Below are 22,955 nucleotides of genomic sequence, written 5' to 3' on the forward strand. Positions count from 1 at the left end.
TACTCACAAAATTACATGAAAAAGAAAAGAGCTTATTCCATCCTTTAGCACCTCCCACTCTCCCACAACGCCCCCCCCCCCCCTCCACTCACAGTTTCATTTCACTTCTCGCTCCTCACCTTCTCCTCTAACTCACACTCCATCACACTGCCATATACTTATGCTCACTCAATATGGTTTCTCCCGCCCCACAAAAAAAAAAGAAAATAAAAAATAAAATAAAATAAAAAAATAAAAAAGAATTGAAAAATGTTGTATGTCAAAGACAAAGTAGTGGAAAGGTTATGTTGGAAACACTGCAAAAGACAAACGACAACACATATTAGAAGTACAAAAACTAACAGAATACAGTGATGTGAATAAAAATGCGTTGTGAAAAACATGAGAAATGCATAGTGCTGCAGAACATCTAAAAATTAGACCAAAATTATCAGTGTCCAACACAGAAAAGCAACGATGTGCTAGCAGACAGCATTTCCCGATGTAAGCGAAAAATAAGCTGAAAAAACACCGTAAGTACATAGCAATCTATTCTTTACGAACTGTTTTTCATCCGAAAGCAAATAAAAATGTAAATAACTTAATTACAGACTACTGGTGATGCTTTACCTCAATAAAGTGAAACGCGTCTGGTAAAAAAATCACGCAAAAATTATAAAGCAACTGCAGACACTATGGGCACTGAAATGAAGAATTTAAAGCTATAGATCATCTGAGTGCAACTGGCGTTCGCTGCTGTTGGTTTTGTATCGTCTGAGATGCAGTAGTCAAGTACAGATTTACTACAAGAGCAACACACTTGCTTTCTGTGCGGTCAGAAATAAGACGACAGGTACAGTTTGATATATTATTTCGATTAATAATATGAAATAGAAATTTCAGTGCCAATGGTTGTTGCGAATAGCATTCGGAGTGGTCGGTAACAATCTGAAAAGCTCATAAGGACGCGGCGGAAAGGCTTTGTTGTGAAATAATTGTTAAGAAAAATAAATTCTATACGTTGCACCGTTACCGCGTTGACTAATATTGCCGGCCGAAGTGGCCGAGCGGTTCTAGGAGCTACAGCCTGGAACCGCGCGACTGCTACGGTCGCAAGTTCGAATCCTGCCTCGGCCATGGACGTGTGTGATGTTCTTAGGTTAGTTAGGTTTAAGTAGTTCTAAGTTCTAGGGGACTGATGACCTCAGAACTTAAGTCCCATAGTGCTCAGAGCAAATTGAACCACTTTGATTAGGATTGATTATGGTAGCCAATCAGGCTGTAACACTCGCAATTTCGAGTAGCCCTCCAGAGGTGGTATCGATAAACATGTTCTTCGTTTGGTTTCCTAAAACCGTCAAACGAGAGCAGTACAAAAATTGACCTGGGACAGTACAAAGGTTCGAACCCGAGCCAAAGCCTGAGCAGTCTCGTATGCTATCATCTACGCTGTGAGAAAAACTGATAGTAATTATATCTGGCGGGTCTCTTGAATTTGTTGGCGCAACGGCCAGATTGGCTAACTTCAAAGCTATTTTAAGTCGGAAACGGCGAAACACACCGAATTTTTTCTTAACAACTACCTACCCTGCTACACCCTTACAAAGTTTCCAGGCTGTTCCTGACCAAACTGTATACTGCAACTACTATAACACGTTCTACGGTTCTTGTTTCGTATTTACAACTGTTCATTTTGTAACATAACAGCCCCACGTTTCTACCTTTTATGCACTTGTCGCTGTAAGAACTATCCTCTGATTTTTCTTGCATTTATCGTGAGTTCTTCACTAAGAAAGGTAGAGGAACATTACAGATTTTTTAAAGGAAATTCACTTCTCATACCTTAGGAATAAACCCATCATGATAAGTGCTCCCCACTTCATATAATACGCTATGTATGTCTTGAAGATCTCAGTTAATAGTCAAATATAGGGTTCCGGACTGAGGAAGTAAACTTTTGTAATGCTGCTGATACTGCTCTGTCTGGAGATTTTGATGACACTACCCTGGATATTTGTAACGATACCCGATCTGATGTAGATGAACAAGCTCCTAAGTTTCAGTGTAGTTTGGACAGTTTCAAACTGAAGTCTTTTTTTTATGAACCAAACTAATTAATTTGGTTACTGTGTTAGGTGTTAAATAGGAAAAAGCTATACTGCTTGACCCCAGACTCAAAGAAAAGAAACTGTCAGCAGGAGAATACATTCTTCACGTGATTACTCAGTTTCAATATAAGCTTCTCTATAGCATTACTTCCGTACTACTGTGAAGAGTGATGACACCTAACAGATGGGAGCCACGGGATGTCTTTACCGCATGCTTATTTCTAATACTTCTAGAACAAAAATGACACACAAGAACACTTTTATCCGACGAGTGAAGTAAGGATGGTAGTACTTCTTTTAACAGCACATAACTGTAGATCGCTGGAGAAACGGAAGATACGAAGCAATTGAGGCAAAAGCGCAGATAATTTTCGTTTTCAAGAAAACGCACAAAATTAAATGCCTGTATCAACAATGTTATTCGATTGTTGAATTGTGGAACATGTTTCATGGTAGTTTTGGAGACCCAAAACCTATTGTATGAAGATCAACACAGATTCCGTAAACAGTCACCTTGCAAAATTTGTCCCACTGTCGAAACAGTCACCTTGCAAAATTCGTCTCACTGTCGTTGTCCACGAGGTACAGAGTGCCGTAGACTACGCGTTCATTCACTTCGATGCAGTCGTGCACTGTCGTTTTGTGAACAAAATACTCGCTAGCCGAGTAGCGGACCAGATGGATTGTTTCAGCACATGCTAAAGTTAGAACTTAAAAAGTGTAACTTAAGGGTATGCTGTTTTCATTAGAAAGGTTCCAATGCCAGGAAATTATACTGGAGTTGAGGAAAACCTACAATCGATTGACGAATGATGCATCGGCCTTCATAATGCATTGCGTATGCCCATACGAAAGACCCATTACTTCTCTATTACACCATCGCCGATTCAGTAACATCCGGAAATGTTGCGAATAACCATCCAGTGCAACCGAAAGCGGAATGACCTTATAAAATTGAAGTAGGAAAAGCAGATGGCAGGCTGAGATTTCCTGCAGTAACAGTAACCTGAAGAGAATGTTAACTCATTTACGGAAGAACAAGTTTTGGAGTATCGTTTATCAGCATTGGACCATTTCCGGGTAGAGCTACTAGCAGCGATCTGCGGCACATCTCGTCACTGGTTCGATGGTAAACGCCAGAGCGTTACGGAAATATTCCAGGAGCAGACACTACAAGAGAAGGGTTTTGTGTCGAGGAGAGGTTTACTGTTAAAATTTCGAGAGCGTACGTCCAAGAATAGTTGGGTGCTTTGTTAGTTTATCCCACAAAAGTATCAAGATATAACGAGCAACGTAGAGAAATTACCTTTACCGACAGACGTTTTTTCCATGTGCCTTTTACAAATGCCACAACTAAGAGGGGAACCGATAGATGTACCACAAGTACCCTGCGCCACGCACCATAATGTGGCTTGCGGAGTTTAGATGTAACTGTGTGTGGTTTGTCCAGGCTATCTTGTATTGAATAAATTCTGTAAAGAGCTGAAAAACACTGGGATGATGTGGGCTCAGTGTGACACTGCTATACGGATGGGTGACACCATTTGTCGACGTTCGACTGTCAGTGACCTACTTCCAATGTTTTTATCGTGGATGGCAATACAGCTGAATAAGAAGCTTCTCACCAGCAGTCTGTCACTTTATTAGTATTCTACGCTGAAATGCTGTTCTGATGTCACAGGACATACCCAGTTGTAACTGGGTATAAATCTGCAATCATGAAACGAGATTTTGTTGGTTTCAGTCAACCATTGAACACATTCCTGGCAGGGATTGTCGTAGGGCGAATGTTACCAGCAGACTACTTCAGTGGCGATTTTGACACACACACACACACAGGCACACACACACACACACACACACACACACACAGAACGGTTAAGGTTGGTTTGAAAGTTATTGTGCGTTGAAAGCCGATACGTATTTTACAGGCACACGTGCTTTTGTAGCGTTAGAATCTGTTCTCACTAGTAGACCACGGCTCGGTGCGAGCACAGTGGTACACGTGGTTCTTTCTAGCACAATAGACACAGCTCTGTTAGTAGCTTTATAGGTGTCCGACTGGTCACAGTAAACACTTTTATATTAATCTCACGAATATTCATACAATATTACGTGATTTAGAAGAAGCAAACATCCCCTGACAGCTCCATCAGTACAAAGCAATTATCTCACGCTAAATGAAACACGTTCTCTAAAATTCCTAGCAGACTTTCTCGATAACAAGATACATGGAGTCTGCACACAGATAAACAAAAGCTCAGTTCAGGTTGTTTTGCCATTAGAAACGTCTCTCACTGAACTGACGTAATGATAATATGCTGTCGTATTTTGCGTATGTTCACTCTCTCATGCATCATGGAAGTATCCTCTGGACAATGCCCCTAAAGCAAAGAATATATTTATTAATCTGAAGCGAAAAACAATAAAATTATGTAAAGCAGATAATCGCACATCTTCCAAAGAGTTTTTAAGGATGTTTCAATTCTTGCACACAGTTTCCAGGACACTGAGTCGTTAATGGATATTGATATTGACAATAAAAATGATTCAAATGGCTTTAAGCACAATGGGAGTTGACATGTGCGGTCATCAGTCCGCTAGACTTAGAACTACTTCAACCTAACTAACCTAAGGATATCACACACATCCCGCGGCAGGAGTCGAACCTGCGACCGTAGCAGCCGCGTGGTTCCAGACTGAAGCGCCTAGAAGCGCTCGACCACAGAGGTTGGCTTATTAACAATAAGTCAGTTTAAAATGAATTATGATTTACACATTCATAGAGCAATGCCTCCTTGTCTAACGTTTAAAATAGAATTATGTACTGTGGTGCAAAGGTATTCGCTAGGCTCCCATACAATATCAAGTAAGAAATAAGAGTACCTGACACCTCAAAACACAATATAAACACCAGACCTGATCAGTAACTCTCTTCTGAATATTTGGTTTCAAGGAGGAAAGTCCTCATAACAACGTGAACAAGTAGCAATGAAAATATCTATGCCTGAAGCAAATACCACCGTCGTACCTTAGCAAAAGATTTGGCCTTGAACCTGATAAAATTCTCGTAACGTTAAATTGCAAAGCGTGTCTAAGGCTTCCATGAAATCACTAATGGACCAATATGGTGTGGCAGTAGTAGTTAGCAAAACGAAAGCCGAAGTTTTCAATTTCGCGTTTAAGAAATCGATCACCAGGGGAATCGTACAAACTGAAACGGAACTTGCTGTCGCGTTCCATATTTGTCTCAATAAATTACGGTACAGGAGAATAATAGCTAGACTGTGTTCCACTCTGCAGAAGTAAGTCTTAGTAACAAGCAGAAGAGAATGGACCAAGCGGTGTTTATTTCTTTATTTATTGATTTTTTATTTCGTGTGTGCCACGTTTCCTTGCATCCTTTCGCTTATGCTATCTTGAACTGTATGAATGAGATATTACGTGAAGTAGCAGAAATCTTTGGTGAGAGGTCGTAACATTACATGAGTAGAGTGGTTCTGTGGTAGGATAGTACCATCCCCAAAACCCGAACAAGTTTGGCTAAGACAGTGTGCAAGTCAGGTCAGAGAGGTCGCGAAGGCACGAGTATTGGCTTCGCCAGGTTGGCGAACCATCCCCTCCACCACCTTCTGAACGAAAAATGGTTAGGCGGTGTGTTCGCAGGCCCACTTGTTCCTGGGTAGCGGCGTTGGACACACTTGGAGACGCAGCTCTCGAGTTTGGTAATGTTAACCAAGGTACCGGAATGTCTCAAAACTGCTCGTTAACAAAGTCCAGATGTTGAAATCAGGTGTGAGATTACCACCAAACCCCCATAAGAGAGTTTATTTTCATAATTTAGTCCAATTTCAGTAAAAAAAATGGCTCTGAGCACTATAGGACTCAACATCTTAGGTCATAAGTCCCCTAGAACTTAGAACTACTTAAACCTAACTAACCTAAGGACATCACACACACCCATGCCCGAGGCAGGATTCGAACCTGCGACCGTAGCAGTCCCGCGGTTCCGGACTGCAGCGCCAGAACCGCTAGACCACCGCGGCCGGCCCAATTTCAGTAAGAACTTTGCGTTTGTGCCTTGGTCAGACCACGCACCATGGGCCTTAAGCTCACAATCGCATTATTGCTCTGTCTTTAACGGAAGTTCACTCATTAATTTATTCCAATGAGGTCTATTTTTACAGTAATATTTTCGGGGATTTTTTATTTTTCTTATGTTTCATTTGTGTATTCCCTTTCCCGTCACGTGGTCGGTTGGAGCAACTGCCACATTGGTATCCTGCAGTTTCGGTCTGAAAATGTATAGTAGTCGAGTTAATAACCATACGGTAGTGGGTGAGTGTAAGATAGAGAAGGAATAAAATTGTGGGACCGTATTTTTTTTTTTTTTTTTTTTTTTTTTTGGCATTTGTGTTGACTACCGCTATTTGGCCACGTGAGTGGAATAGTATTGACGTGATAGTTAATGTTTCTTATGCTCCCCATAACTATTTGATTCACCTACAATGATGTGCATTACGTAAAATACAAGGTTTAAACTGTTGTATCTTGGAAAGTTTAGATTTTAATGCCCATTGATGGAATAAAGACTTGCAAAGTTTTCCCGCCAAATGGGCTGTCCCCCAGCTCAGTAACTTGGTGTTTCTGAAAGCAAGATTCATTCATAGTTAAGTGCACCACTTCCTACTCTTTCTTCATCGTATGTTTTAAGGAAACTTGAAATATTTAGACAAATACTCATCCACCCTGACCGAGTTCGTTTGTAGTGTCATTGCTGAATTGGTTCTGGGTGACCTTTAGTCTGTGACTGTAATAAGCATGGGTTTAGGTATAATTGTGTGCCCACATAAAATTACATTGAAGTCAGGTCTGCACTCCTTTCACATAATTACGTGGCGAAAGTAAATCATGTTAACTAGAGAGACCAGTTGTGATGATGCATATTCCAACGGACACACGGCTAGTTATTGAAATGCGATCGGTATTGAATAAATATCAATTAACTAATACCCTCCACTGAGTATTTCCTCCATCATAAAGCATAGGTGAAAGTCAGTACCACAGTTGAATGCTGGGTCATCAAAGTAAATAATGGCTCTATGCTCCCTATTAGGCCCTGCATGGGTGTCTTCTGTAGTGTTTCCAGAAAATATTGCGTTATCCGTTGCGTTCAAATTTTTACCTGTTGGTTAAACCCACCCGGTAGAAATCATTTATACCCAAACAGTAACTCGCAGGGGCCTGTAATTTCGTGGACCACATGAATTTGTTAAGCCATTACTACAGAGGGTAGCTTGCTGGAGCTGTAGCACGTGACAAGTGACTGTAGTCTTCGTACCAGGTCGAGTTATAACATTAACTACACCACCGCCAGTAGGAAGGTTACTTTGCAAAACATACCGTCATTTTACCATCAAACACAGTCCCCTTTAGACGACATAGTAATAAGCATCACTGGCGTAGAGAAACAATTGAAAGACGTGAAAACAAATAAATCGTCTCGTCCGGATGTCATCTCAGTTTGGTTTTACGAGCATTCTACGGCATACACCCCTATTTTATCTTGCATTTATCTCGAATATCTCTCACAGCGCCAAGTCCCAAGCAATTGGAAAAAGCGTAGGTGATTGCTGCATACAATAAGGCTAAAAGAACGAATCCGCAAAGTTACAGACCTATATCCATAACATCGTTTCGCTGCAGAATTCTAGATCATATTTTGAGTTCAAATATAGTGAATTTTCTAGAGATTAGAAAGCTTACGTCCAGTATCTCAAGTTGCCCTTTTCTCACATGATGTACTGCGAACAATGGGTAGGGGCAACAGGGAGATTACGTATTTCTAGTTTTCCGAATAGCATTTGACAGGTGCCCCACTGCAGACAGTTAACGAAGGACGGGTATATGGAATATGTTGATATGTGAGTGGCTAGAAGCATTCTTAAGTAACACAACGCGATAAGTTTTTATCGACTGCGAGTGTTTACCAGGAACAAGATTAATACCAGGAATGCCCCTGAAAAGTGTGATAGGATCGCTATTACTTTCTGTATACATAAATGATCTTGCGGAGAAAGTGGTCGTATGCTGATGATGCTGTAGTGTAGGGGGATATGTCGAAATTGTGTGATTGTAGGAGGATAATAGTTGACTTAGAGAAAATTTCTAGTAGGAAAACAGAGCATGAGTAGTGTTCTGCTTGACACAGTCACTACGTTGAAATATCTGGGAGTAATGTTACAAAGCGATCTGAAATGGAACGATCATGTGACGTTTGTGGTAGGAAAGGCAAAATGATCGACTTCTGTTTATTGGGACAATTTTAGGAAAGCCTGGTTCATCTGTGAAGGAGAACACATATAGGATGCTAACGTAACATATTCTTGAGTACTGTTCGAATTTTTGGGATCCACACCAGGTCGGATTAAAGGAAGACAACAAAAAAATTCAGAGAACGCTGCTACATTTGTTACCGGTAGGGTCGAATAATACTAAGGTATTTCGGACATGATTCGAAAACTCAAATGAGAATTCCTCGACAGAAGGAGACGTTCTTTTCGAGTAACGCTATTAGGAAAATTTCGAGAACTGGCATTTGAAGCTGACTGCAGAAAATCTCTCCTTTTGCCAACATACACTTCGCGAAAGCACTACTAAGATGAGATACGAGAAATTACGGCGGATACGGAAGCATATGAATAGTCAATTTTTCTTTGTTCTGTTTGCGACTGGAGGAGGAGAAGCAATGACTAGTAATGATAAACGGTACCCTCCGCCACACACCGAACAGTGATTTGCAGAGTATGTATGAAGTATAGATGTAGATTGTGAAGTTGCGTGACAAGCCATAAAGAACTGTGGATACCTCTGTATTTCCATATGTTGGTAACTATTTATATGAAAATGTCAATGTAATGAAGTAAATATTTAGCTACCAAGAGAAAGGAAGAGCAGCAATTCAATGTAACTTAGGGAAGAATAGTTTTTTTTAAGTAGCTTTCTCTCTAATTTCTACATCAGATATACCTGGCGTATCAACAGAAATCTTTCCACAGTGTACTATCGTACGGCTAGCGCCTGCGGTTCTACTAACCTTCATACAGCTGTGTGTAGCGAGCGGCGGCATCTGCCTACACGGGCTCGGGCGATCGCAGAAGCATCCGACGTTCTCAAAAACATTTCTGTGCAGTCTCCAGCAGTAGCCATCGATCCGGACGGGGCGAGTCTTGTCACAGGTGTCGCTGCCAGCGTCGGCACCACATGGTTGCCGCCAGCCACGCGCCCCCAAGCGCTGGTCACTGTATCCTACCGTCACCCGGCTATATTGTACGTCACTGCTCGGCCAAAGTAAGTCATTTGCACGTTGGGAGTCGCTCTGTGACCAAGTGCCTCACTTCGCCGAGCACCCAGACTCTCTACACTGACTTTCGCCTACAACATACAAGTGCAGACAAAATAGCACATCACCAGCAATGATGGAACCACTGTGTCGTGACCGAGTCCGTCCTCTGCAGCACATACGCCATCTTCGTCATCGACTCCGAGCTACCACCTTACGAGACACGATCTACTACGGACTTCGCCCGTAATCGAAGACCGACGAGCACATCCCAAGCCCCGTGTCAACCAGTCGGGCGATCGCCATGGGCCTCCTCTGTATCTCTTCGTGGGCCGTTTCCTCCGTCATCGTCTCAATGCTCTCTACCTCGGGCGACTGTATCCTATCACTGATTACGGTCACCTACAGCAATTATTAGGACATTCCACTCCAGAGTGACGGACCTATACCAAGTTACGAAACAGGAAACTACTTTCTATTTCTTCAATGGCTTAATAAAGCTGACTCTCCAGGCTAACTGGATTCATATGCAGTAGCCTGTCGTTCGCAAGAGGTCAGGAACACAAATCACAGTGTAGTGGCAGTTTACTGTCAATACAGTGAATGGATTAACTTTCTATTAACTGGTTCAGTTTAGTTAATGTTCATATTGCCTTGTATTTTTTATGGGCTCTGAGGGAACGACAAGTACATTAACATCTGGCACTATTATTACGAGGGAGCAAGATGTTAGATCTTGCAGACAAATGTCTTGACCATGTTGGCAGGTGGAACACCACAGCGTTGTTGCCAGGATGCTATTTACTTTCTGCTCAGGAAAACTTTCTTTAATATACCGATATGTATGATGACTGGCGTACTTCGTCAAACTGAAATCGTACTGCGTAATATAGAGGAACTGTTAGATGATTCCGTAGCAAAAATTGCACATTAGGTACTGATTTCATAACGATGTGCTTTAGCTGTCTGGTTACTGGGAAAAGGTCTGCTCATGTTACATGTTGTTCAACAGCTCAGCCAAGCCAGTCTCACAGGCGGGAACTTACGGCGTACATTTGCTCTAAGGCGCGCCTTACAGAGGGTTACCTGGGAGAGAGAAAGACCATCACGTCTGCCTAAGTTGTCTCGCTGTGTAAGGTCATCTGCAAGTTGTTTGGTGGCAAAAAGGTATGTTATTTTGTCTGCATTTGTATGTTGTGTGCGAAAGTCAATTTAGAGAGTCTGGGTGCTCGGCGAAGTGAGGCACTTGGTCACAGAGCGACTCCCAACGTGCAAATGACTTACTTTGTTATATTTTGACTAAAGTTCAGTCTTGATCACTCATGTATGTTTTAATGATATAGGTAACCGGTTTCGGTTCTTTCTACAGAACCATCATAAGACCCATGGCTCCCTTAGGATGGTAGGCGGAGCTCTCCTCGCTGCTACGCAGTCAACTCACTTTGGCCGAGCAGTGACGTACAATATAGCCGGGTGACGGTAGGATACAGGGACCAGCGCTTGGGGGCGCGTGGCTGGCGGCAACCATGTGGTGCCGACGCTGGCAGCGACACCTGTGACAAGACTCGCCCCGTCCGGATCGATGGCTACTGCTGGAGACTGCACAGAAATGTTTTTGAGAACGTCGGATGCTTCTGCGATCGCCCGAGCCCGTGTAGGCAGATGCCGCCGCTCGCTATACACAGCTGTATGAAGGTTAGTAGAACCGCAGGCGCTAGCCGTACGATAGTACACTGTGGAAAGATTTCCGTTGATACGCCAGGTACATCTGATGTAGAAATTAGAGAGAAAGCTACTTAAAAAAAAATATACTTCCCTAAGTTACATTGAATTGCTGCTCTTCCTTTCTCTTGGTAGCTAAATATTTACTTCATTACATTGACATTTTCATATAAATAGTTACCAACATATGGAAATACAGAGGTATCCACAGTTCATTATGGCTTGTCACGCAACTTCACAATCTACATCTATACTTCATACATACTCCGCAAGTCACTGTTCGGTGTGTGGCCGAAGGTACCGTTTATCATTACTAGTCATTGCTTCTCCTCCTCCAGTCGCAAACAGAACAAAGAAAAATTGACTATTCATATGCTTCCGTATCCGCCGTAATTTCTCGTATCTCATCTTAGTAGTGCTTTCGCGAAGTGTATGTTGGCAAAAGGAGAGATTTTCTGCAGTCAGCTTCAAATGCCAGTTCTCGAAATTTTCCTAATAGCGTTACTCGAAAAGAACGTTTCCTTCTGTCGAGGAATTCTCATTTGAGTTCTCGAAGCATGTCCGAAATACCTTAGTATTATTCGACCCTACCGGTAACAAATGTAGCAGCGTTCTCTGAATTTTTTTGTTGTCTTCCTTTAATCCGACCTGGTGTGGATCCCAAAAATTCGAACAGTACTCAAGAATATGTTACGTTAGCATCCTATATGTGTTCTCCTTCACAGATGAACCAGGCTTTCCTAAAATTGTCCCAATAAACAGAAGTCGATCATTTTGCCTTTCCTACCACAAACGTCACATGATCGTTCCATTTCAGATCGCTTTGTAACATTACTCCCAGATATTTCAACGTAGTGACTGTGTCAAGCAGAACACTACTCATGCTCTGTTTTCCTACTAGAAATTTTCTCTAAGTCAACTATTATCCTCCTACAATCACACAATTTCGACATATCCCCCTACACTACAGCATCATCAGCATACGACCACTTTCTCCGCAAGATCATTTATGTATACAGAAAGTAATAGCGATCCTATCACACTTTTCAGGGGCATTCCTGGTATTAATCTTGTTCCTGGTAAACACTCGCAGTCGATAAAAACTTATCGCGTTGTGTTACTTAAGAATGCTTCTAGCCACTCACATATCAACATATTCCATATACCCGTCCTTCGTTAACTGTCTGCAGTGGGGCACCTGTCAAATGCTATTCGGAAAACTAGAAATACGTAATCTCCCTGTTGCCCCTACCCATTGTTCGCAGTACATCATGTGAGAAAAGGGCAACTTGAGATACTGGACGTAAGCTTTCTAATCTCTAGAAAATTCACTATATTTGAACTCAAAATATGATCTAGAATTCTGCAGCGAAACGATGTTATGGATATAGGTCTGTAACTTTGCGGATTCGTTCTTTTAGCCTTATTGTATGCAGCAATCACCTACGCTTTTTCCAATTGCTTGGGACTTGGCGCTGTGAGAGATATTCGAGATAAATGCAAGATAAAATAGGGGTGTATGCCGTAGAATGCTCGTAAAACCAAACTGAGATGACATCCGGACGAGACGATTTATTTGTTTTCACGTCTTTCAATTGTTTCTCTACGCCAGTGATGCTTATTACTATGTCGTCTAAAGTGGACTGTGTTTGATGGTAAAATGACGGTATGTTTTGCAAAGTAACCTTCCTACTGGCGGTGGTGTAGTTAATGTTATAACTCGACCTGGTACGAAGACTACAGTCACTTGTCACGTGCTACAGCTCCAGCAAGCTACCCTCTGTAGTAATGGCTTAACAAATTCATGTGGTCCACGAAATTACAGGCCCCTGCGAGTTACTGTTTGGGTATAAATGATTTCTACCGGGTGGGTTTAACCAACCGGTAAAAATTTGAACGCAACGGATAACGCAATATTTTCTGGAAACACTACAGAAGACACCCATGCAGGGCCTAATAGGGAGCATAGAGCCATTATTTACTTTGATGACCCAGCATTCAACTGTGGTACTGACTTTCACCTATGCTTTATGATGGAGGAAATACTCAGTGGAGGGTATTAGTTAATTGATATTTATTCAATACCGATCGCATTTCAATAACTAGCCGTGTGTCCGTTGGAATATGCATCATCACAACTGGTCTCTCTAGTTAACATGATTTACTTTCGCCACGTAATTATGTGAAAGGAGTGCAGACCTGACTTCAATGTAATTTTATGTGGGCACACAATTATACCTAAACCCATGCTTATTACAGTCAATTACTAAAGGTCACCCAGAACCAATTCAGCAATGACACTACAAACGAACTCGGTCAGGGTGGAAGAGTATTTATCTAAATATTTCAAGTTTCCTTAAAACATACGATGAAGAAAGAGTAGGAAGTGGTGCACTTAACTATGAATGAATCTTGCTTTCAGAAACACCAAGTTACTGAGCTGGGGGACAGCCCATTTGGCGGGAAAACTTTGCAAGTCTTTATTCCATCAATGGGCATTAAAATCTAAACTTTGCAAGATACAACAGTTTAAACCTTGTATTTTACGTAATGCACATCATTGTAGGTGAATCAAATAGTTATGGGGAGCATAAGAAACATTAACTATCACGTCAATACTATTCCACTCACGTGGCCAAATAGCGGTAGTCAACACAAATGCCAAAAAAAAAAAAAAAAAAAAAAAAAATACGGTCCCACAATTTTATTCCTTCTCTATCTTACACTCACCCACTACCGTATGGTTATTAACTCGACTACTATACATTTTCAGACCGAAACTGCAGGTTACCAATGTGGCAGTTGCTCCAACCGACCACGTGACGGGAAAGGAAGTACACAAATGAAACATAAGAAAAATAAAAAATCCCCGAAAATATTACTGTAAAAATAGACCTCATTGGAATAAATTAATGAGTGAACTTCCGTTAAAGACAGAGCAATAATGCGATTGTGAGCTTAAGGCCCATGGTGCGTGGTCTGACCAAGGCACAAACGCAAAGTTCTTACTGAAATTGGACTAAATTATGAAAATAAACTCTCTTATGGGGGTTTGGTGGTAATCTCACACCTGATTTCAACATCTGGACTTTGTTAACAAGCAGTTTTGAGACATTCCGGTACCTTGGTTAACATTACCAAACTCGAGAGCTGCGTCTCCAAGTGTGTCCAACGCCGCTACCCAGGAACAAGTGGGCCTGCGAACACACCGCCTAACCATTTTTCGTTCAGAAGGTGGTGGAGGGGATGGTTCGCCAACCTGGCGAAGCCAATACTCGTGCCTTCGCGACTTCTCTGACCTGACTTGCACACTGTCTTAGCCAAACTTGTTCGGGTTTTGGGGATGGTACTATCCTACCACAGAACGACTCTACTCATGCAATGTTACGACCTCTGACCAAAGCTTTCTGCTACTTCACGTAATATCTCATTCATACAGTTCAAGATAGCATAAGCGAAAGAATGCAAGGAAATGTGGCACACACGAAATAAAAAATCAATAAATAAAGAAATAAACACCGCGTGGTCCATTCTCTTCTGCTTGTTACTAAGACTTACTTCTGCAGAGTGGAACACAGTCTAGCTATTATTCTCCTGTACCGTAATTTATTGAGACAAATATGGAACGCGACAGCAAGTTCCGTTTCAGTTTGTACGATTCCCCTGGTGAACGATTTCTTAAACGCGAAATTGAAAACTTCGGCTTTCGTTTTGCTAACTACTACTGCCACACCAAATTGGTCCATTAGTGATTTCATGGAAGCCTTAGACACGCTTTGCAATTTAACGTTACGAGAATTTTATCAGGTTCAAGGCCAAATCTTTTGCTAAGGTACGACGGTGGTATTTGCTCATGCATAGATATTTTCATTGCTACTTGTTCACGTTGTTATGAGGACTTTCCTCCTTGAAACCAAATATTCAGAAGAGAGTTACTGATCAGGTCTGGTGTTTATATTGTGTTTTGAGGCGTCAGGTACTCTTATTTCTTACTTGATATTGTATGGGAGCTTAGCGAATACCTTTGCACCACAGCACATTATTCTATTTTAAACGTTAGACAAGGAGGCATTGCTCTATGAATGTGTAAATCATAATTCATTTTAAACTGACTTATTGTTAATAAGCCAATCTGTGTGGTCGAGCGGTTCTAGGCGCTTCAGTCTGGAACCACGCGGCTGCTACGGTCGCAGGTTCGACTCCTGCCTCGGGATGTGTATGATGTCCTTAGGTTAGTTAGGTTGAAGTAGTTCTAAGTCTAGCGGACTGATGACCGCACATGTCAACTCCCATTGTGCTTAAAGCCATTTGAATCATTTTTTATTGTCAATATCAATACCCATTAACGACTCAGTGTCCTGGAAACTGTGTGCAAGAGTTGAAACATCCTTAAAAACTTTTTGGAAGATGTGCGATTATCTGTTTTACATAATTTTATTGTTTTTCGCTTCAGATTAATAAATATATTCTTTGCTTTAGGGGCATTGTCCAGAGGATACTTCTATGATGCATGAGAGAGTGAACATACGCAAAATATGACAGCATATTAATCATTACCTCAGTTCAGTGAGAGATGTTTCTAATGGCAAAACAACCTGAACTGAGCTTTTGTTTATCTGTGTGCAGACTCCACGTATCTTGTTATCGAGAAAGTCTGCTAGGAATTTTAGAGAACGTGTTTCATTTAGCGTGAGATAATTGCTTTGTACTGATGGAGCTGTCAGGGGATGTTTGCTTCTTCTAAATCACGTAATATTGTATGAATATTCGTGAGATTAATATAAAAGTGTTTACTGTGACCAGTCGGACACCTATAAAGCTACTAACAGAGCTGTGTCTATTGTGCTAGAAAGAACCACGTGTACCACTGTGCTCGCACCGAGCCGTGGTCTACTAGTGAGAACAGATTCTAACGCTACAAAAGCACGTGTGCCTGTAAAATACGTATCGGCTTTCAACGCACAATAACTTTCAAACCAACCTTAACCGTTCTGTGTGTGTGTGTGTGTGTGTGTGTGTATGTGTGTGTGTGTGTGTGTGTGTATGTGTGTGTGTTTGTGTGTGAGTGAGTGTGTTTGTGTGTGTGTGTGTGTGTGTGTGTGTGTGTGTGTGGGTGTGTGTGTGTGTGTCAAAATCGCCACTGAAGTAGTCTGCTGGTAACATTCGCCCTACGATAATCCCTGCCAGGAATGTGTTCAGTGGTTGACTGAAACCAACAAAATCCCGTTTCATGATTGCAGCTTTATACCCAGTTACAACTGTGTATGTTCTGTGACATCAGAACAGCATTTCAGCGTAGAATACTAATAAAGTGACAGACTGCTGGTGAGAAGCTTCTTATTTAGCTTATTCTATCCGAATAGCAGTGTCACACTGAGCCCACATCATCCCACTGTTTGGCGGCTCGTTATAAAATTTGTATAATACAAGTTAGCCTGGACAAACCACACACAGTTACATCTAAACTCCGCAAGCCACATTATGGTGTGTGGCGCAGGGTACTTGTGGTACATCTATCGGTTCCCCTGTTAGTTGTGGCATTTGCAAAATGCGCATGGAAAAAACGTCTGTCGGTAAAGGTAATTTCTCTACGTTGCTCATTATATCTTGATACTTTTGTGGGATAAACTAACAAAGCACCCAACTATTCTTGGACGTACGCTCTCGAAATTTTAACAGTAAACCTCTCTTCGACACAAAACCCTTCTCTTGTAGTGTCTGCTCCTGGAATATTTCCGTAACGCTCTGGCGTTTACCATCGAACCAGTGACGAGATGTGCCGCAGATCGATGCTAGTAGCTCTACCCGGAAATTGTCCAATGCTGATAAACGATACTCCAAAACTTGTTCTTCCGTAAATGAGTTAACATTCTCTTCAGGTTATTGTTACTGCAGGAAATCTCAGCCTGCCATCTGCTTTTCCTACTTCAATTTTATAAGGTCATTCCGCTTTCGGTTGCACTGGATGGTTATTCGCAACATTTCCGGATGTTACTGAATCGGCGATGGTGTAATAGAGAAGTAATGGGTCTTTCGTATGGGCATACGCAATTCATTATGAAGGCCGATGCATCATTCGTCAATCGATTGTAGGTTTTCCTCAACTCGAGTATAATTTCCTGGCATTGGAACCTTCCTAATGAAAACAGCATACCCTTAAGATACACTTTTTAAGTTCTATCTTTAGCATGTGCTAAAACCATCCATCTGGTCCGCTACTCGGCTAGCGAGTATTTTGTTCACAAAACGACAGTGCACGACTGCATTGAAGTGAATGAACGCGTAGTCTACGGCACTCTTTACCTCGTGGACAACGACAGTGAGACGAATTTTGCAAGGTGACTGTTTAGACAGTGAGACGAATTTTGCAAGGTGACTGTTTACGGAATCTGTGTTGATCTTCATACAATAGGTTTTGGGTCTCCAAAACTACCATAAAACATGTTGAATTGGTGTTTTACGTGTTTCCTGATATTCACGGTACACTCTTGAAATGTTCGTATTGGAAAATCCTCACTAGATCGCTTCCTCACAGATGCTGTGTCCCATCGCTCGTGCACCAACTATAACTCCACGCTCAGACTCACTTAAATCTAGATAAACTGTCATTGTAGCAGCAGTAACCGACCTAACAACTGCGACAGACACTTTTTGTTTTATATACCCGTTACAAAGCGCAGCGCTGTTTTCTGCCTGTTTACATATCTTTGTATTTGAATGCGCATGCTTATGCCAGTTTCTTTGGCGCTTCAGTATATACCACTCCGTGGAGTGTTATTTTTGCTGGAGTCCGTGAAACTAGGCGTCGTACACATCACGCAAAACTTATTCATCATGCGGGAGGCCATTAGCTCAGCGCCTACAGTGCAGACGACATGGAATTTCACAACTCCAGAAATCCACAGCCCGACCAGTGGCGGACGTTAACATAACTCCATCAATATTACCTGATGGCGTACATGGCGACAGTAGAGGTCGCTGACAAACCGTACCTCTTCATGTATCCACCTTGTTATGTCCCAAAAGTAGGCTAGCACATATCTGCCTGCAAGGCGGCTGCTTGGGCTAGCTAGGGCACGTGATCCGGAGTGCAGAATGCCATCGCAGCCAGCAACCTGAAAATCTCCACAACGCCGGGCCATCGGCTTCTGGAAAGCACCTCGCCTTCTAAGCTGGAACTCTAAGCTATCAGCGATATGGCCGTAGCGATTTGGTATAATGAATATTTGCTCTAGCTGACAGAATAGTGTCAGAATGTAAGTTTCTCTCTTTGTCGGTGACGGACTTCAGTATTTCATTACTGTTGGCTCTCAGTACTTCTTCAGCGAATTACACCAAAAGAACAGTTCAGTATTTATTCTTCTTGACTGAAGCTCATATTTTGTCTTTAGTTTTAAACCCGAAGTGAGAAACTTACTTTTCCGTTTTAACCTAAGGTTATTACAACTTCAAGACTCCGCTTATTGAAGAGCATGTGACTATAGAAACTGAACTCACTGTTTCTGATGTAATATAGGATAGTGTTCACTGAAGTGTGTGTAGATCATTCAAGTAACACCGAAGGTTTTAATTAAAAGTGTAATTCTGGATCTAGGAGACCCATTATTTGCTAACCATCATTTATTTTGTTTCACATATGGAAGAACCATCCTTCCTTTGTTTCATTGTGGAGAATATACAGGGTGCAGGCTTTAAGTTGACAAACCAGAACAACTTGAAAAATAAGCTTCACACGAAAAAGAAATGTATAGAATCCAAAGTTGATTATTTTAGAGGGGTACATCTGCTGGTGCTAAAATTAGCCCGCCACCCCAGCCCCATAGAGGTGGGGGGGAGGCAACTTTAAAATTTCAAATGGGAACCCCCATTCTTTTATTGCAGAATCAGATTCTACATAAAAAAACCTACGTACATGTTATCTTTAACATTTGTCTTGATTCTTGGTAGTTAGCGCTGTAATTCAAGAAAATCCAAGTTCTCATTTTACGGATAAATAAAACGTACTTATTTACTTCGTAAATTTTGATTCGCTCAAACTAAAATCTCCCTCTCTCCCCATAGGATGGCGTTTCAAAGAGACGAATTAGAGTTTTACGAAGGTTGACCCAAATATTTGCGGGCTGGGGTGGCGGGCTAATTTTAGCACCAGAAGATGTCCCCCTCGAAAATAATCGACTTTGGATTCTACACATTTTTTCGTGTGAAGTTTATTTTTCGAGTTATTCTGGTTTGTCAATTTAAAATTCACACTCTGTATATGGGGTGATTGTGTTCAATAAAATGTAGTTGGTTCCTCTCTACCTGAGCTGTCCATTTGTAGCTGCCAGTAGCGAACACGTCGGTTTGGTGAAAATGAAATTATACAATTTCTTTAATGTGGTACTCTGACATCACGCTTCCTACTTGAGGGGTATTTACATTCTAGGACAAAGTGTGAAAGTTGCTCCATCATATACCAGACGCAGAATCTGTTGGTTTCCTCCAGGAGTTAGCTTGTTCAGTTGTCAATACATCCATGAGACGAAGACAAATTTCGCTTTATTTCTGTCATGGTACAGGAGGACGTTGTGTGGGAGCAGTCTGTCAGTTTTTCTGTGCTGTAAGCAGACCACCCGTGCTCCACGTGCAACATCCTCACTACCACCTGAAGAAGGAACAAGCAGATTCCGAGAATTCGTTGCGTTAATATATACATTTAACGGCTACAGAAGTGGTGTATTGTTGATGTATTGTAAGTGAGAAATTGCACTGTGCTTATTTGTTACTCGTTAGGTAACCGCTGTTTTTGCAGACCTTATCACTGTTGCTGCAGAGACACAGGAAGAGATTCACACGGATTCTCTTCCGTAGGTCAGCTTCATTTCCATTAACCATTCAGTATTCTCATACCGGGCGTTCGTTTATTCATTAGTCTAGCTATGTTTTCGTTTTTCGTGTCATTAGTGCTCTATTCACATACTAAACGTCTGCTACATCTTTATACTTATTAGCATGAATTGGTTTATACTTCTCATGATTAATGCCGTCACAAGTGTATGTATCGTATATGAAATTTTTAGTTTACTTTAAAAGTACATGGTAAGTGGAAAGGAATTATGGAATTTAATATACCATGAGTTTGTAAAGCAAACCCCATGAAACAGTACTAGTTTTATATTCGTAGATCTGTAGTCATCCATGACACTTTCACTCAGATTATCAATACACATTCCTTTGGTCTTATGACACCCTTTTACGAGTGCATTCCTTGAGACAGCTATGAATGTAGTAGTAATGCAGTTTATGAGAGCATCCACAGTTTGTGACAATGCTGCTCCACAAAATAGAACGTCTGCTTTAAAGAATAATGACAAATGACAGGATCGAGAGCCGACGAGGCAGTGCTACTCCATAGATGAGTACTGATGATCCGATTCCATTTCTAAACTCTAGAAATGTCTTGGAAAACGATAGTGGCCTATTAGCTCTACCGCAAAGGAGTCTTACACAGAGTGGAAATCAAGCAATAAAAATACATAGAAAACAACACATTTTATATCGAGAAATTTTTTCTGAAACATAAAATTTAATTTAATAATTGTTTTAGCGAGCAGTTGTCTTCCATGTAATTAATACTTGATAATAGCTTATGTCGCTTAGCGTATTTCATCTGAAAACGGATATTACATAACGTATTGTAAATATGAATTACTGTCAGATGTTTTATGCCGCATATAAGGTTCTTTATTTCCTGTTGACTTGTTAGTGCAGTTGTACAGTATTGTGGCACTCAATAATACATCATCACTAGTACTAATTCTGCTGAATTCGGCATACAAAATTTTTCCTCCGTCTGGCTTGTTTTGATACACTTGTTGTCAGCGGAAAAATCAAAACTGTAAATGTAGTAGTGCTTTATTATCCTACAGAGGAGGTGAAGGAATTCCCAGTAAGCCATGACGGTAACGGCGTTCCCGGGAATCAAGCGGCTGCCCACTGAACCGGTAGCAGCTCTGAGAAACGATCACATGCGTGGACCAGCCGAGGTGCCGCAACTGCCCAGTGTCTGCGTAGCCTGTCGCTGTGACGTCATGCACAGGTATATATGACGCCGCTGTTGCTGTTGTCGGCACATCACTGGATAGCCGCAGTCGTCAAACTTTCCTACAGCCACGATGCAGAAGTGCACTCTCGCTTTGTTGCTCGCTTGCCTGTTGGCGGCTGCCGCTGCGTATACCACCAAGTATGACAACATCGACCTGGACGACATCCTGCGTAACGACCGCCTGCTCAAGAAGTACCACGAGTGCCTCCTCTCTGACAGCGACACATCCTGTACCCCAGACGGAAAGGAGCTGAAGGGTGAGTGTAGTTCTTCTACTAAAAATGTATGTCAGTTTCTGCACGGCGTTTATCTTTCTGCAATACCTCTAAATACCTTTCGTCCCTATCAATTTGTTTCACTAATTTTAGGAATTTATTCCATACAACCTCTTACGTTTCGTAACACCTCTTGCACTAAATTAAATGACGTGTCAACTTCAGTTATATTGCTGATAGGCAGCAATTAGATTGCACTGCATACATTACAAATTTTGTTGAAGGCAAAAGCTAACTTCGATGCATACATTACTTCATTACATCTTGCTAAAATCGTTATTGTTCAGACAATTAGAAGGGGTACCATTAGTGTACACCGCTTTCAGTAGTTTATGAATTCTAACTTTATGGCTACGTGTGCTGCACCGTATATTTGCTACAGATTACCTGTGAGAAACACCTTAACGTCGACAGTTCCTATCAGTGTGTTGCTACATCCTCAAAAAGCAAGCTGGGAGAATCGTTATGAACTCTCTTACTCTCTTCTAACAAAAAGCGGATGTTTGCACCGGATATGGATCTCGCGATGCTTTTAATTTGGAGATATTTTGATGGTCGTTATTTTTCTGATTGTATGCCGTGTCTGTTAACAGCTGCCATTCCCGATGCACTGACGAACGAGTGCTCCAAGTGCAACGAGAAGCAGAAGGCTGGCGCCGAGAAGGTGATCAGGTTCCTCATCAAGGAGAAGCCCGACCTGTGGACGCCGCTGGAGAGCAAGTACGACCCCACCGGCAACTACAGGCAGAAGTACGGCGAGGAGCTCAAGAGGGTCTCCGCCTAAACACTAGGACACTTTTTGCACTGCACTGTGGCAGCTCCAGAACATTTTTCGGGTTGAGTCTCTGTGATACAACCAAACAACCTTAATTTATTTGATTATTGTTAACATTTGTTGTGTTCAACATATTTTAAAATAAAGGTGTTTTAATAAGAATAGTTTTTATTCCTCTTCCAAAATTAAAGACCTTGCAGAATTTCATTCCAAGATCTTAAACTTGATACAAGTCTCTTTAATTGTAATATTGTAAGAAAAAACGGAAACATTGTTTCTGAACAGTTCTCAAAATGTGACACCCTATTAATGCAAAATACATTATTGCAGTTACCACATATAAGAACTTGTAGAAACCATGTCAACCCAAAAACAGGCCCATCACGACATATTCAACAAATTAACAAATTACCTTCATTATGTCTAACAAGGTCGGCCGCTCTTGGTGTGGCGGTAGCGTTCTCACTTCCTGAGCACGGGGTCCCGGTTTCGAATCCCGGCCGGGTCAGGGCTTCTCACCTGCCCTAAGATGACTGGGTGTTGTGTCGTCTTCTTCATCAACATTCATACCACTTACGGTCGCAAGAAATCAACGGCCTACTACCTCCTTTAGGACCTTGCGTAGTAAGGTGGTGCGCGTCTCCCCCATCGTTCCCCTACGCTCTGTCAA

At 41.7% G+C, this 22,955-nt stretch overlaps 1 protein-coding gene across 2 annotated transcripts in view; it reads left to right on the plus strand.

Annotated features, from left to right (window-relative positions):
* LOC126191037 (allergen Tha p 1-like) overlaps nucleotides 1-22,447 on the plus strand; it is a 30,402-nt gene extending 7,955 nt beyond the window's left edge. The window contains exons 1-2 of one of the 2 annotated variants that reach the window (XM_049931743.1): nucleotides 21,282-21,492; nucleotides 22,104-22,447. In XM_049931743.1, the coding sequence (XP_049787700.1) occupies nucleotides 21,306-21,492; nucleotides 22,104-22,294 (378 nt within the window). In that variant the 5' untranslated portion in view covers nucleotides 21,282-21,305 and the 3' untranslated portion in view covers nucleotides 22,295-22,447. Of the gene's footprint in view, nucleotides 1-21,281; nucleotides 21,493-22,103 lie in introns of those variants that run through there. The other variant, XM_049931745.1, reaches the window with a different exon arrangement.
* Nucleotides 22,448-22,955: the final 508 nt, after the last annotated feature.

The sequence above is a fragment of the Schistocerca cancellata genome, chromosome 6 (assembly GCF_023864275.1).
Source record: "Schistocerca cancellata isolate TAMUIC-IGC-003103 chromosome 6, iqSchCanc2.1, whole genome shotgun sequence".
Taxonomy (NCBI): Eukaryota; Metazoa; Arthropoda; class Insecta; order Orthoptera; family Acrididae; genus Schistocerca; species Schistocerca cancellata.